This window comes from Diorhabda carinulata, chromosome 11 (assembly GCF_026250575.1).
Source record: "Diorhabda carinulata isolate Delta chromosome 11, icDioCari1.1, whole genome shotgun sequence".
NCBI lineage: Eukaryota > Metazoa > Arthropoda > Insecta > Coleoptera > Chrysomelidae > Diorhabda > Diorhabda carinulata.
The window spans coordinates 11,891,906-11,906,847 of record NC_079470.1 but is presented as its reverse complement, the minus strand read 5'-3'; the positions used below and the strand labels follow the sequence as shown (position 1 = coordinate 11,906,847).

Sequence of the window (14,942 nt, the reverse complement as noted above, 5' to 3'; positions counted from 1 at the left end):
AGAGTTTGCATAATTTTCTTTGGGCCTTTTTGAAATTTGGACACTTTTATTTCCATTTCAGTTTCCATTGTATAGAAATTCCCAAAAATACGACAAAATTCAAGTTTTCCATAATTTTCCTGTAACTATTCTAACATTTAATCAATTTTCTTCCAATTTTATACAAAATTTGAATTTTTCCATAATTTTCTACCATTTTGAAGTTCAGGCGCTCATCTTTACATTCTTAAAAATACGACAAATTTCAATCCTTCCACAATTTTCCTCGCAACATATTGAAATATGTTCATTCTATGGAAAATGCAGTTTCCATTGTATAGAAATTTACAAATATAAAGAAAGTTTCGGTCTTTTCATAATTTTCCTGACAGTATTTTGAAATTTAGTCACTTTTCCTTCCGTTTTATCGAAAATTAAATTTTCTTGGTATCGAAATTTCTAGAAATTCGATAAATTTGAGATTTTGCATAATTTTCTTTGTACCTTTTTGAAATTTGGGCACTTTTATTTCCATTTCAGTTTCCATTGTATAGAAATTCCCAAAAATACGCCAAAATTCAAGTTTTCCATAATTTTCCTGTAACTATTCTAACATTTAATCAATTTTCTTCCAATTTTATACAAAATTTGAATTTTTCCATAATTTTCTACCATTTTGAAGTTCAGGCGCTCATCTTTACATTCTTAAAAATACGACAAATTTCAATCCTTCCACAATTTTCCTCGCAACATATTGAAATATGTTCATTCTATGGAAAATGCAGTTTCCATTGTATAGAAATTTACAAATATACGACAATGTTTCAGTTTTTTCATAATTTTCGTGGTACTATTTTGAAATTTCACCAATTTTTCTATTCAAATTTTCGATATATAGAAATTCTAAACAAAAAACGACACAATCCAAGTTTTTCATAATTATCTGTCATGATTTTGATATTTACGACACTTTTCTTTCCATTATCTTGAAAATACACTTTTCATTAATTAAATAATTCCCAAAAATACTAGAAATTTCAAGTTTTCCTTTTGTAACTATCGAAAATGTAGTTTCTGTTCCAAAGAAACTCACAAAAATGTGATAATACTTCATGCCACACACATTTTTTGTTTTCATTTAGATATCATACAACCTGATTATAACTATAAACCTGCTTATAATTGTGTTATTATTATTTTCATTACTTCAACAGATCATTCATTGTTGTGTATGTTAATTTTTTTTAGAAATAAATTATAGGTCAAAGCAACTTTTGCATAAGATCACCTTTCGAATTTACAATAGGCTTTATGTAATACGTTTATTAATGTTTCTTATTACATACTATATAAATACTGTAGTTTTCACTGTCTATAAGTATAGAATTACTATTAGATTTTAAAATCGAATCGAAAGCTTTTATACCCCGTCCTATATACTAATTGACAGTTCAATTAAAATAAATTAAGAATACAGATATATGTGCATGCCATTATTTCGATACGAAAATGTACATACATTTCTAAAACCGGATTCTCTTATGTATAAAACGATTATGATAAAAAAAGTTATATATATATCGCCTGTAATGAAATAAATAATGACGACACGGCACTGTAATAATTATCTATTTCAGTTGATGGTTATCCTATTAAGATCAGGCTAAAAAAGCGTCGCCATTTTTTATCCATTAATATTGTTTATAGTATAATAATTAGATCATGATTCATTAAATACAAGATACGTTAGTAAAATTTACGTATTTAACACATCTATAGTTAGATTTAATAAAAAATAACAAACCTTCAATACGTTATGGATAATTGCAAATAAATTGAAAAAATGTTATAAAGCGCCATCTTTGATTGAAAAGTTTTATTTATAAAACAATCGAAATCAGTTGGCGATTAACGTACGTCATTTTTTATCCAAAAATATTGTTCATAAAAGAATAATTAGATCATGATCGATTAAAAACAAGATACGTTAATAAAATTCAATTATTTAACACATCTATAGTTAGATTTAAAAAAAAATCAATACGTTATTGATAATTGAAAATAAATTTAAATAACGTTATAAAGCGCCATCTTTCATTCAAAAATTTTATTTCTACAACAATCGAAATTAGTTGGCAATTAATGTACGTCATTTTTTATCAAAAATTTTGTTTATAGAATAATAATTAGAAAATGATTAATTAAAAACAAGATACGTTAGTAAAGTTTATGTATTTAACACATCTACAGTTAGATTTAATACAAAATAACGAAGCTTTAATAGGTTATTGATAATTTCAAATAAATTGAAAAAACGTTATAAAGCGCCATCTTTGATTGAAAAGTTTTATTTATAAAACATTCGGAATAAGTTGGCAGTTAATGTACGTCATTTTTTATCAAAAATATTGTTCGTAGAAGAATAATTAGATCATGATTGATTAAAAGCAAGATACGTTAGTAAAATTCAATTATTTAACACATCTATAGTTAGATTTAATAAAAAATAACGAAGCTTCAATATGTTATTGATAATTGAAAATAAATTTAGGAAACGTTGTAAAGCGCCATCTTTGATTGAAAAATTTTATTTCTATTTATAAATCGAAATCAGTTGGCAATTAATGTACGTAATTTTTCATCCAAAAATATTGTTCATAGAATAATAATTAGATCATGATTGATTAAAAACAAGATACGTTAGTAAAATTCAATTATTTAACACATCTATAGTTAGATTTAATAAAAAATAACGAAGCTTGAATATGTTATTGATAATTGCAAATAAATTTAGGAAACGATGTAAAGCGCCATCTTTGATTGAAAAATTTTATTTCTACAACAATCGAAATCAGTTGGCAATTAATTATGTCACTCTGTATCCAAAAATTTAGTTTCGTTCATCAATCGATATTCAATGTTATATTATCGTTAAAGAGTATTTTATAACAAGATAAAAACGAAAGCAATAATAAGTAATCTTTAATCCTCATTCTGTTGTATATAAATTAACTTGGTAGCTTTCAAGGTAAGCAATTCCATCGATCTATTATTAGACCTATAAAATGAATGATGGCAAATGCAAGGCAACTTTATCGCTTTCGAATTAGATGATAAGAGACCTTGAAGTACGTAACTACGTACTGGTAGTTTATACGTAGCGAACTACAAGGGATGTAATAATAATATTCTGTAGACCTCATTTGCAATTTCGTTTATTGACACTTGAAACTATTAAAATGTTATTCGTATAGTCTATTTTTATACACGAGAGAGTAATAAAAGCTGGGACGTTTGGTATGACGCAACTTTTTTACTTAAGAGAATTACGAATACTTTATTATTTTAATACTCTCCCATTCATAAAAATAGACTATAGTAGAAGCATATTACGAGGGTACGTCATAAAATACTTAATCTATTTATGTATGTTGATGTCAATTTACATTATTTTTAACTTATATCGAAATACTTTTTATATTAGATAAAAAAAAGGATAACGTTGGAATTAATTTATTCACTTTATTTATTTAACAATATAAATCTGTGGAACAGTTACTTTAATATCGATATTTGGTCTAGATAAAAACGTATCCGGAGGCTGCTAAAGCGATTCTGTAATAAAATCCGGTTTCTTTTTAAAAAAAATTGTTAAGAAAATACAGGGTGTATCGATGAGAAAATTATAAGAGTGTGTCAAATATTATCTATTTTTATAAAAAAAAATCAACGAATCTCGACTGCAAATTTGATATACCAGGGCGAGTTACTTATAATACCAATTAGCACGGTAAAATTAGTAACTTTTACTATTTTTAATGACCCTTCAATAATTTAGTTATTTAAATTATAAAAAGTTGTAATTTGGGAAACGAATATGATGAAACGAATTAACCTTTACCTGAAATTAATTTATACACAATTGATTACCTTTAAAAATACCTGTCCAATATTCAATTTATCACCCTGTATCTTACAGAGGAGTAGGATCAGACCTCTTGTTGGTAAAACTCAATACTAATGAATCGAAGTTTTACTTTAGAAGAAATATTTTTGTCAAGCATAAACTACGTTGAATACGAGGGATGTCTGAAAAGTTGTAAGGCAGTGAAATGTCATTAAATATTTGTTTTTCAAAGACACTGTACCACCACAAACTGTCGAATGAAAGTTTATGAAGCTATCGATATATACTGACTGAAAAATTATGTATGTAGAAGCTGGATACAGCGTTTACCAACTTTAGACAAAATCGTATTCGTATTGGCGCGATTTAAGCAAAATGAGTCAAATTTTTTTATTCGATTTATAACTATAGTTGAAACCTGAACCGATCATTATACTTCTGACTCAAAAAAACAGTCATGACAGTGAATTTCAAAGGGGAAATCTGTTTCGAAAAAGGTAAAAACCGTTTCATCGGCCAGAAAACTAACGCCTACTGTTTTTTGTGATAGTCATGGGATTGTGTTCATCAACTGAAGATAAAACAATATCAGGGGTGTATTAAGCATCATTGCTTGAGATGGTACGGGAAGAAATCGCTTTTGAACTAAAGTAAACAGTAAAAATTTGATTCGGCATCCATTAGAAACTTATCCTCCAAAAATATACTTGAATATTGAGGAATTTGTAACTATACCAAAAGTTTGTTGTTGCAAAAAACCCTTAATGAGTAAATATTTACCTTATAGTCATTATTAAAATATTGTCATCACTTTTATTAAATTAAAATCACTTTTCTAGTATTGTACTAATCAATTGCACCTCGTAACTATTATAAAAATTATAACAAACAACACTTGAACTACGTCATTAATGTCATCACTATAACAACAAACACCCCATCAACCCTTCGGGTTCCTGCTTAAAGATTCGACTAAGCGATCTTAAGTTCCAAATCAGTTGTTCTTGTTGGCACGCTCACCAGTCAACTGCAGGTTCGCCTTTGTCACGACGATCCCCTCTCTTCATCTCAAGACAAGTGCTTGACTTCATGCATGGCCGTTTCTTCTGAAATTCTTCTTTTCTTCTTCTTCTTATTCCTGCAGAAGAAGACAACAGTGATGATGACGATGACGATCATCGGTGTTTGTTTTGTTGTTAACAGGTCGAGGACTGTTCTTCGTAGCAGAATATTATCAGGTTTTACGGGGTGTATTGGAAAACTTTTGTGTAACAATAAACTTCTATGCAATATCGTGAAATGTAGAATGAAAAACGCGGTTTTTGTATAAACAAATTTGGTAATAATCTTTGGTACAATAAAATCGGGAATTCGGATAGAAATAATGGTTTTACTGATGATAAAAAATGTTTGTTACAAACTTATTGAATCTACGTGTTGGTTTTTATAATGGTCCTGATATAGGAAAGCTTCTCATCTACAGGACTGGGATTGTGCTTCTTTTCCAGGGAGGGATCTATGTATGTGGATATTATGCAACCCTTTCATGCTGCGATACTGGAAAACCCACAGTTTACTGCCACATTCTGGTCTTTCAGCAGAAAGATGGAATGGCTGTAGCTGCCAGAGATCTTCGTCTTCTATTTAAGACGCGGTGTTCCACACATCGACAGAATGTGGATGGAGGTTTCGTTCCCTGTGCAACAAAATCTTTAAGTCGCATTATGGATTAATAGCTTCATCAATGCGAGCTTTACGTGCAGCGATGGTAGCAGAATCTTCTTAAGGTCAATCAACGGTGTGCCACAAACTCTAATGTCTCATGGACACGGCATTTTCGTATAACCCAGCTGTGGACCTAGCAGCATGCTGCCCAATAGGGTTCCTAAGTTTTCATATGTTTCCTTCAAGTGAATTTATGGTATTTATCACCATTATGTAGAAAAACTCCTTTTAAACTGAGATGAATCAATAAAAAGTCTCCCATCAGACGTTTCGTGAGTGATACCAAAATATTTCATTAGATCAGAAATCTATCAGACCACCATTGAATTTCTTCAATGAAATACCACAAAAAGAATGTCCCTGGTGCTAAGAGATTTTTTGGTTGCAGTTTTGAGTCTATAACTACAGATTCCTCTTTCGATAGGTTTCAATCTCCAACCAAATCATTCAATTCTACTTGGATAAACGGCTCTGGTTCATTGCATCTTTCTGGAGTAAATTCAATCTCTGATGAATTGGTTTCATTTTCAGATTCAGCGTCGCTGGTATCTGATTATTATTATTTGGTCGGGAATGAATCTTCACGATAGAAATTATAGATTTGTGAGTTAACTATACGGTTATTAATTGCATTTTTGAAGGTACGTTGGTAGATTTTCCGTGGTATTTTAGACATTAAACAACTTGGGATTCAATGAATTAAATAAACATTCCTATCAAGTATACTACGAATGATTTTACTACCGATGTTCACCACGATGAACATTTCAATTGTTGAAATTAATTCGAGGAACGATTTTTGGTTGTACCAAAAGTTAACGGCGTAAACACAACGGTAAAATTAACGAAATTCGTTTCACGTTGAGAAGTCTGCAGTTACCGTTAACGATTAAGTATTTTTTTTTTCTTAATGCAATTTCAAAGCGATTCAAAAGACTTCCAAGATTGATAGTAATTGTTTTAATTTACTACGCCTTCGATCGGCTATACGATATAATACTCAGAACAATCAAATCATTTTTATGTAATTTCAATACTCGTCATGCCTATAATCGATGTTTGCTTAAAATCAATTCTACGAGGATGGTCCCAAATGTCTATTTTTATTTTTGCACGTAATTTCTTTTTAGCTCCATCCACTTTTCCCAACGATGTGCCATAATCACCTCTTCATTGTTGGAAAAACTTTGCCAACCAGAAAATAATCCGAGGGGGCTAAATCTGGCGAATAGAGTTCATTAGGTAGAAATTTAAACTTTAATTTATTGATTTTTTCCATTGTAATAACGGATGTGTGAGCTGGTGCATTGTCTTTCCTTTTTCAAGATAGTCAATAAAAATTATTTCAAGCGCACCCCAAAAAACTGACGCCCCGACTTTGCCAGTAGATGGAACGGTCTTTGCCTTCTTTGGAACCGGTTCTCTCTCTTTTCAGTCCATTGTTTTAATTGCTCTTTTGGATAGAACCACGTTTCATCCATGGTTATGAAACGGTTCAAAAATTCGGCTTTATTAAACATTACCAAACACTCGATGGTAACATCTTCACGACGCAGTTTTGTTCCAATGGGAACAAACGCGGCACTCATCTGAAGCACAGCTTTCTCATGTCCAAATTTTCAGTTACTACGGTGCAGGTCTTCGCGGTTCGTTTAAATTCTGCTACCCAATACTGTTGGAGGTAGCGCTCGTGGCATAAATCACCGAGTGAATAATAACTCATTCGTATATTGGGTAAATTATACAACAGTCGTGGATAAAGGTTTTTAATCGAGACGGAGTAGTTTTATTTAGTAGCACAGCCATGCCAACATGCATGATTCATTCATCGTATGTGTTCAAACTTTATTCTCAATATATCCTGATCTAAGAATTGACATGACAAGGAATCTGATGGATCCGGACAATCAACTAGCTCAGACGAAGTTGTTGAAATGTCTAGGTGATGATAGTCAAGAAGTTTCTGTGACTTTGCGACAATCTGAGCACCTAAACCAAGAACCATCGATGGCGGTGTCAGTTATCTTTGTGTTGAAGACTCTACATTATGTCTTTTCACATTCTTAATAGAATATATGGTAAAGGTTTTGACATTTTGACTTATAAATGATTAGAAAATGAAACTTTATTTTTAATCTGGGTAATGTCCAACAGGAAAATCGGCTATTCCTCTTAATAATGATAATAATTTCGATATAATCCATGTAACAAACCAGCATGTACTGTTTATTCCCTTCAAATTAAATGTACCGTGAACAGGAAACTTGAATATTTTTCACGAGAAAATTATTGAATATACAAGTACTCCCGCAGTTTACTTAAAGTACCTGCATAAGCAAATTATCTCTCACGTCATAAACGAGGAAGTGTTTGAATATTTTTTTTTGTTTTCACACACTAAACTGAATATGAAAAAAATATAATTTGAGTAAAATTATTCCTCAGAAGGCAACGTAATTGTTGAAATGAGTGAAATTAGCAGCATATCTAATCCGAATTTTGTCTATTTCTGTAACTACAAAATCATGTACGCGAAATCAAAAGTCACCAATAGTGCAGTCATTGAAGCGTTATTGCTCCGAATTTTTTTACTTTGAACCGATTTGCATGAAATTTTGGAAATAGTCTCTTATTACCCTTAACCACCCCTTCTCGGTGGTGTAATTTTTTTCTCGTATATCGATAGAAGGCCTAATTTTGAGAAAAAAACTTTCTATAAAGTTTTTCAAAAAACCCAATACTTTTCAAGTTATTGGCAATTGAAAATTCGGAGTTTTTTTCCAAGTTTTTCATCGGTTTTTTGCAAATTTTATGATAAAAAATTTTAGCATGTAAAAAACAGAACAAATCGGTATTTTATAAAGTGCTCTAAGTGCAATATTAAGCGAGATATTAAAGATCAAAACAGTTTTTTATTTTGTCTGAAATTTAATCGATGTATTCAATGCCATCTAGCGGCGAGCAGATACATTTTATGCATTTTAATGAAATAGGGTTTTCTAGTGCTGGAAATAAACTTTAAATTGAGCACTGTTAAATATCTTTGGCACGTAAAAAGAATGAGCTGTAATGCAAATAAGAGGAACATCTAATGGTTTTTTCTTTTAAATCAATGGGTTTCGGAAGTGCCATTTCCACCAAAATTAAAATTAATCGTATTCCGTCTAGAATTAACTTCAATATAAAGATTTTAAATGGATTCCAGCAGTTTGGCTACTTTAGGACACATATTTTTTTTAAAAATCACGATTTTAAGCAAAAAAATTTTCGAATTTTTGTAAAAATCACCTCCTTTTCATAATATCTCAAAAATGATGAAAGATACGTATAAAAGTATAATGATGAAAAATGTAGGTCTTTTTCTGGCAAAAAATTTGGTTTTTATTTTTTTTCTGTCACACAAAAATTGACGGAGATATGATTGTTTAAAGAGCGCGCGGCAGCGCAATCACAGTCTCTCGGGCCCTTTGACCCGTCACCGTTTTAAAATAAAAGGTTTTTCACTATATATTATATCGAAAAAAGTTGTAGCTATCTTAATTACCTTTAAAATGGTTTTTTTAAAGTTGTGATAGCATGAAAATTAAAGGAGTTATGGTCCAAAAACTAATCGTATTTTTTTGTACTTAGTAAACTGAAAATGAAGGAGGGGGTGATTTCTTATTCTATAATTTAATTATTTTTAAACGTGTAATCATATATATTTACAGTTTTAGGGGTAGTTTTAAGGGTTGAAAAGCTTGAGAATATGATAATCATTTTCGAAAATGCGGAATAACATTTCATCAAAAGAAATTTTTCTAAACAATTTTTTATCAAGGGGTTGTTTGTAAGGATCGAAAGAGGGTTAAAAATTCTATAATAAAGGTAGAAAACATACAATATTATCTACTCTATACTTAAATCTTTTTATGTCATACCAAAGTAGTTTTTTGTGATTTTTTCAATTTAGGGGTTGTTTGTAAGGGTTGTAAGGTTTTTGAGGTGTTAAAATGATTTTATAAAGTGTTAGAAAACACTTTACAATTCCACCCCTTAATATTAAACACGTTTTCTATCGATAGAATCGCTTAATGTCAATTTTTCCATTAAGGGGTTGTTTACACCCCTTAAAAATAAAAGGCGGAGCTCAGATCATTTTCACTTTTGAAGTTAAGGGTAAGATGAGCCTAATTCCGAAATTTCGTGCAAATCGGTTCACAGTAAAAAAATTCGGAGGTAAGACCCTTCAATGACTGCACTATAATCCAAGAACAAATACGAAGCATGCGCGTTAAGTACTGCAATTATATTTCCAGGACCGCACTAACAAGCTGTTAAATCGTTAAAAAATAAATAATATGTAGTTTTTTGTGAAACTTTTGTTACGAAACAATACATGATGAGTCATACATACAAAAAAATTTTTACTACTCGCAAACAAAACTGTAATAAATTATATTATTCAACTTAAGATGCAGAAAGTAATGACTGCAATTATCTAACTCAGATAATCAAATGTCAAAGATGATAGTGGTAGTAAATCACCGTGTTTTTGAGAAAATGTAATAGTAGAGAGATTTCTTCTGGTAATATAACCGTCCATTACATAACCATTATAAAAAAATCATTAAACACCATCACGTTTTCATTCATGATAGGTCAGGAATCTTCGCTTTTGTATCGAAATCGCCGACTTAACACGTTTACCACCTTTTGTTTGCCTCATGGCCGACTAAGAGGGGTGTAACAGGATACCGCGACTGTTACAGATTGTCCCAAAATTAGATTATTGTGTTATAACTAATATTAAACTGATGTAACATTTGAAATATTCTTGTAAGATAAAAGATAGGTTAACAGTATACTGCTATTGAGTTAAATAGTAGACGCCCATGGAAGTCTCCTCCAAAAAGAAATTAGAAGAGGGAGGAAAAGAAAAAATACAAAAAAACTAGAAATTTGTTTATATCTTAGACATATTGTTACGAACAAGTCCGCGATATGGGTCCTGGAGCCGGTTCTGTCCGGTTGTAGAGGAATTATAGAATTCGACGAAGGCGCGGCACTTTTCATTTACCCGGAAATTGTTTGATGTTTGTTTAGTTTGAGCTAATTTCTAGGGAGGTCTATTTATTTATTTTTTTTTGTTTGTTTATTTTATAAAACTTTTTAGAATTGATTTCTGGGTATATAAACGAGTTTGTGTAGCGTAGTTAGTTAGTTTATAATAAATAGTCATAGTGAACGGAACGAAACTGAAAAGTAACCGAAAAATTTAAATAAATTGTATACGTTAAATAAAATAAATAAGTAAAAGACAGCGTTTATAAATTAGTAACTAGGTTAAAAAAAACTATGAACTCACTTCGTCGGTGATGTCGCCAAAATGTTGAACATCTTCCGTCTCTTTGACTTCTTCTGTCTCTTCTCTGGATATAACTTTACGTTCCTTAACCTCCCTGACGATACCGTCTGGGTTCGCGACAGAAACCCAGTTGGATTTTTCGTCAACGACATGTTTATCGACGCCTTCGAGTGCTTTGGTTCCGTCAACTTCATCATCCCCCAATTTTCTTAACTAGAAAAAATATAGTATATCATTCTATTTTGGTAATTAGCCAAATCAATCAAATTAACTTTGTTATTCATTTGACCCTATTAAATACTTAAACACAGTACTCTTCCTATTTCTATACATTGTATAGTCCGGTCAATTTAGACATTCGAAGTTACATTAATTCCCATCAAGCTGAAAATCAGTAAAATTGTTTAAGATATAATCTTAATCCGAATAAAATCCAAAAACGAGTCAACTGATATCCATGAAAGTTGGCATATATATGTAATATGGTCCAACTTAAATCATAAGATAGTTATTATTTAAATTAATGGTCTCAATAATTAATAATAAACTGATCATCAACGTTGATTGTTGTAATTAATCGTAATTTCCATAATTGTGGAACGAATTTCTTTACAGAGAACTGTAAAATTTTCTCCTTTGCACCTCATAGATGGCGCCACACTTTAATGTGATTAGACTACACATTATACATGTCTCATTTTCCCAATACCACTTAACGTCGCTTCTTTCAAATCATTCCTCATTTTGTCGTCGGTGCGTACAAAAATAAAATTTCAAAGTTCCCCATCATTCCCTTGTGTGGAAAAATTTTTATTCAAGGTCAAAGGTAAAAAAATGAGTTTTTCGTGATAATACAAAAAAATAAGACCAATTATTGAAAAAACTTTTAAGAAATAATATTTTGTATTGCATTTATTATTATCCAGACTTCATATTTTTCAAAATTATAATTCATAAAATAATAGTGTTAGTAGACATCGCACAAAAACCATAAATCAAATCAACATTCATAGTCTGCATTTAATTTAATTTTTTACGTTTTATATAATTATTAAAACTCGGTAAATGATACAGTATCTTCGAGATGATGATACTCTTATAGAGCCCGAACAGCGAGACATTCAGTTATTACAACGCATTTACGATGACGACATATTGAAAGTGTATGAAACACACATGAAGACGTCCGAATACATAGAGATTGAAATTGAACACCCAACAAATTTGAAACGCAGAGGTTACTATGTTTATTTCTTTACCTCTGTTTGATGATGTTCTTGCGTAGCCGAATCTTCCGTAGTATTAGTTGTGACCATAGGTCCCGAGTCTTCAACAACCTTGCCATCTTCAAGGACAACTTGTCTCTTCACACGTGTTTCTATTTGTTTGGTGTTCGTTACTTCTGTTTTCTTTTTACTAACCCACTCCTCTGAAATATAATCAGTTAATTTTTTAACTAATATAAAGTCGTTATTTATAGGTAGTAAATTGAATTTCTATTTTTAAATATTAGATTACAATTAATTACCATGAATAATTATTTTGTATGTATAGAATTTCGTTCTTTTTCATATAATTATATCTACTACGTAGGCAACACACTTTATATATCTGAGAATTTTTCTTGTATGTCAATCGTTATACTTAATATCATTTTACAATTTATTTATATACATTAACATTTACAAAATTTTTAGTTTATGCGTTTCTTTACGGTGTAATTTTTTTCAACACGATTTTAGTAAGGTGGCAACTTCATATTAAATAAAAAACATTGTCTATATACAAACGAAGCGTGACGTCACGGCCGTCATATTGTTATAGTTCACTTTCCAAACAAAGTTTCCGAAGAAGTTTTTGTTATTTAAAATGTGTTTAATTACTTCACTATTGAATAAGATGATAATGTGTTTTGTGACACAAAATATTTGTTTGAAAAATTCATGAAAGAAAATACAAAAAAATCAGAAATCACTAAACACGTAAAATCGACAACGTAATTAAAACTTTGTTTGGAAAATGGTCCCTGACCTGCGCTAACAATGGCGGTGTGTGTCGTCAGGACTCCCTTTGTCTATTATAGTAAATTTCGATTATTAACAATTCTGTAACAAATGAGTTCAGCATTTATTAATACATAAAAAGTTGATGTATTTGTTTAAAAAATGATTTTCTATGCTTGTTTAAATACAATATGATGATTTGAAAAGTTATCCACCTTCAAATATTTGACATTTCAAGTGTATATTTGATTCAATAATGTCACAAACTATTCATCCTCTAAAAGAGGTGTGGCTGGATAAATGACTATGGAAGAACATACTAATTTGACCAATTTGAAAGAAAAAATCATAAAATATAATAATTTCAAAAATTTCTTTAGAAATTATTTAAAAAAATTAGTTTATGTTAGGATTTATTTTCTTCATGCTTTCTTTAATAACAGTAACAACAAGATTAATAATGGGATTTCAATTTTTTTCAACCAATTTTGGTTTTTGAACTTTGAACTCTTTATTTTTCCAATAATATACGTCAAGTTGACAAAAAATCTGAGAAAACACCAAAGAATCTTTCTATATCCACCTCTTACTAAAAGAAAGTTAATACGATATTGAACAATTACTATAGGCAACTCAACATACACTTGTGTATAGCAACTAGAATAAAATTGCATTCGTACAGTTAAGCCGAATTCAACGTAAATTCCTAAAATGACGAGTAATTACATGATATATATCTATATAATCGGAATATAAATCCTTACCTTCTTTCGTAGTGGCTATAGTCTCCCCAGGTTCTACCTGTTCAAAAAATAAACTGGGTTTAATAAATATTCTCGAACTATAGGTAACTCTCTTTTTGGGATAACTCAAATGTCGACCGCTCGGGTCTGTCACAAACACTATCACCACCATTCAACATATCAATATCGTCTTAAAACCAATGTTTTCGAACCAAAATTATTCAGTTTTTATTACATTATGAACGAAACCTTTATTTATAAATGGTAGAAATATGTGGGAATAATTAATATAAGTAAATAAGTAGTTTTCATTTGATTACAGTCCGTAAATAAATATTGTAAATTCGAGGAATGCTAAACCGTTGAGATAAATCTTTTTTGTCTTTCAAGTTGATATTTATTTTATTGCATTTATGTCCGGGGTATAGGAATGCAATTTATTTAGACTATAGTATCTTAAAAATACGTCAACTACATTAGTTTTGTCGTGTCATTTAAAAGAATTATAACTACACTGAGAAACTTTTCACAAAAATACTTCAAACGAACAAAAAAACTTCACTCACTATATAAAAATATTCTTCTGAAATAAATTCATATATACACAATTAGAGGTTATGATTTATAGTAATTGAACTCATAATAAAATTGGTGTTAACAGTACGCCTATTGTACAGCTATTGTCCTCAAAGTACCAGTAATTGTAATTCCAATACGAAAAGGCACAGGAACTCTGTATTTGGTACCGAATTACCATTTCTGTTTGGCTTGAAAGAAAACAGTATGGTCTCAGATGTATATTTACATTTATGCATGACGAATGTGACTTTAATAGGAAAACAGAGCCGAATTTAATAATTTTATTTAATAATTAATTACAGAAAATCCTTGAACATGATTTAGAAGTCTCTAAATTGAGATATTATTTATTTAGAAGTCACATTTTTAATAAATATTTACAAAATAGTGATTGTCTATTAGGGTATTATTTAATTTTATTGTTTAGAAATTAGTATCATACTTATAAGTGGCGCAGTCAGTAGGACATTCGCGACTGACAAACCAGATCAATTCCAATAAAAATCATAGGGTTACAACATTTAAATACAGACAATAAATATGATAGGATCTCAATTCAAAGCAGACTCATCTATATAATCCGCGAATTTGCTCTGAAAAGTTAAATTCAAACGGATTTTTTTCTGAACAAAATTTAATACGCACTACCTAATTTACAA

The 14,942-nt window shown here is 30.2% G+C and overlaps 1 protein-coding gene across 4 annotated transcripts in view; it reads right to left on the bottom strand.

Annotated features, from left to right (window-relative positions):
* Positions 1–14,942, bottom strand: part of LOC130899347 (zinc finger CCCH domain-containing protein 13) — a 70,157-nt gene that overhangs the window by 25,462 nt on the left and 29,753 nt on the right. For 2 of the 4 annotated variants that reach the window (XM_057809241.1, XM_057809243.1), the window contains exons 3-5: positions 13,726–13,762; positions 12,218–12,387; positions 10,959–11,171 (exon numbers count right to left, since the gene is read on the bottom strand). In XM_057809241.1, the coding sequence (XP_057665224.1) occupies positions 10,959–11,171; positions 12,218–12,387; positions 13,726–13,762 (420 nt within the window). Of the gene's footprint in view, positions 1–10,958; positions 11,172–12,217; positions 12,388–13,725; positions 13,954–14,942 lie in introns of all 4 variants that reach the window. The other 2 variants (XM_057809240.1, XM_057809242.1) reach the window with 1 other exon arrangement.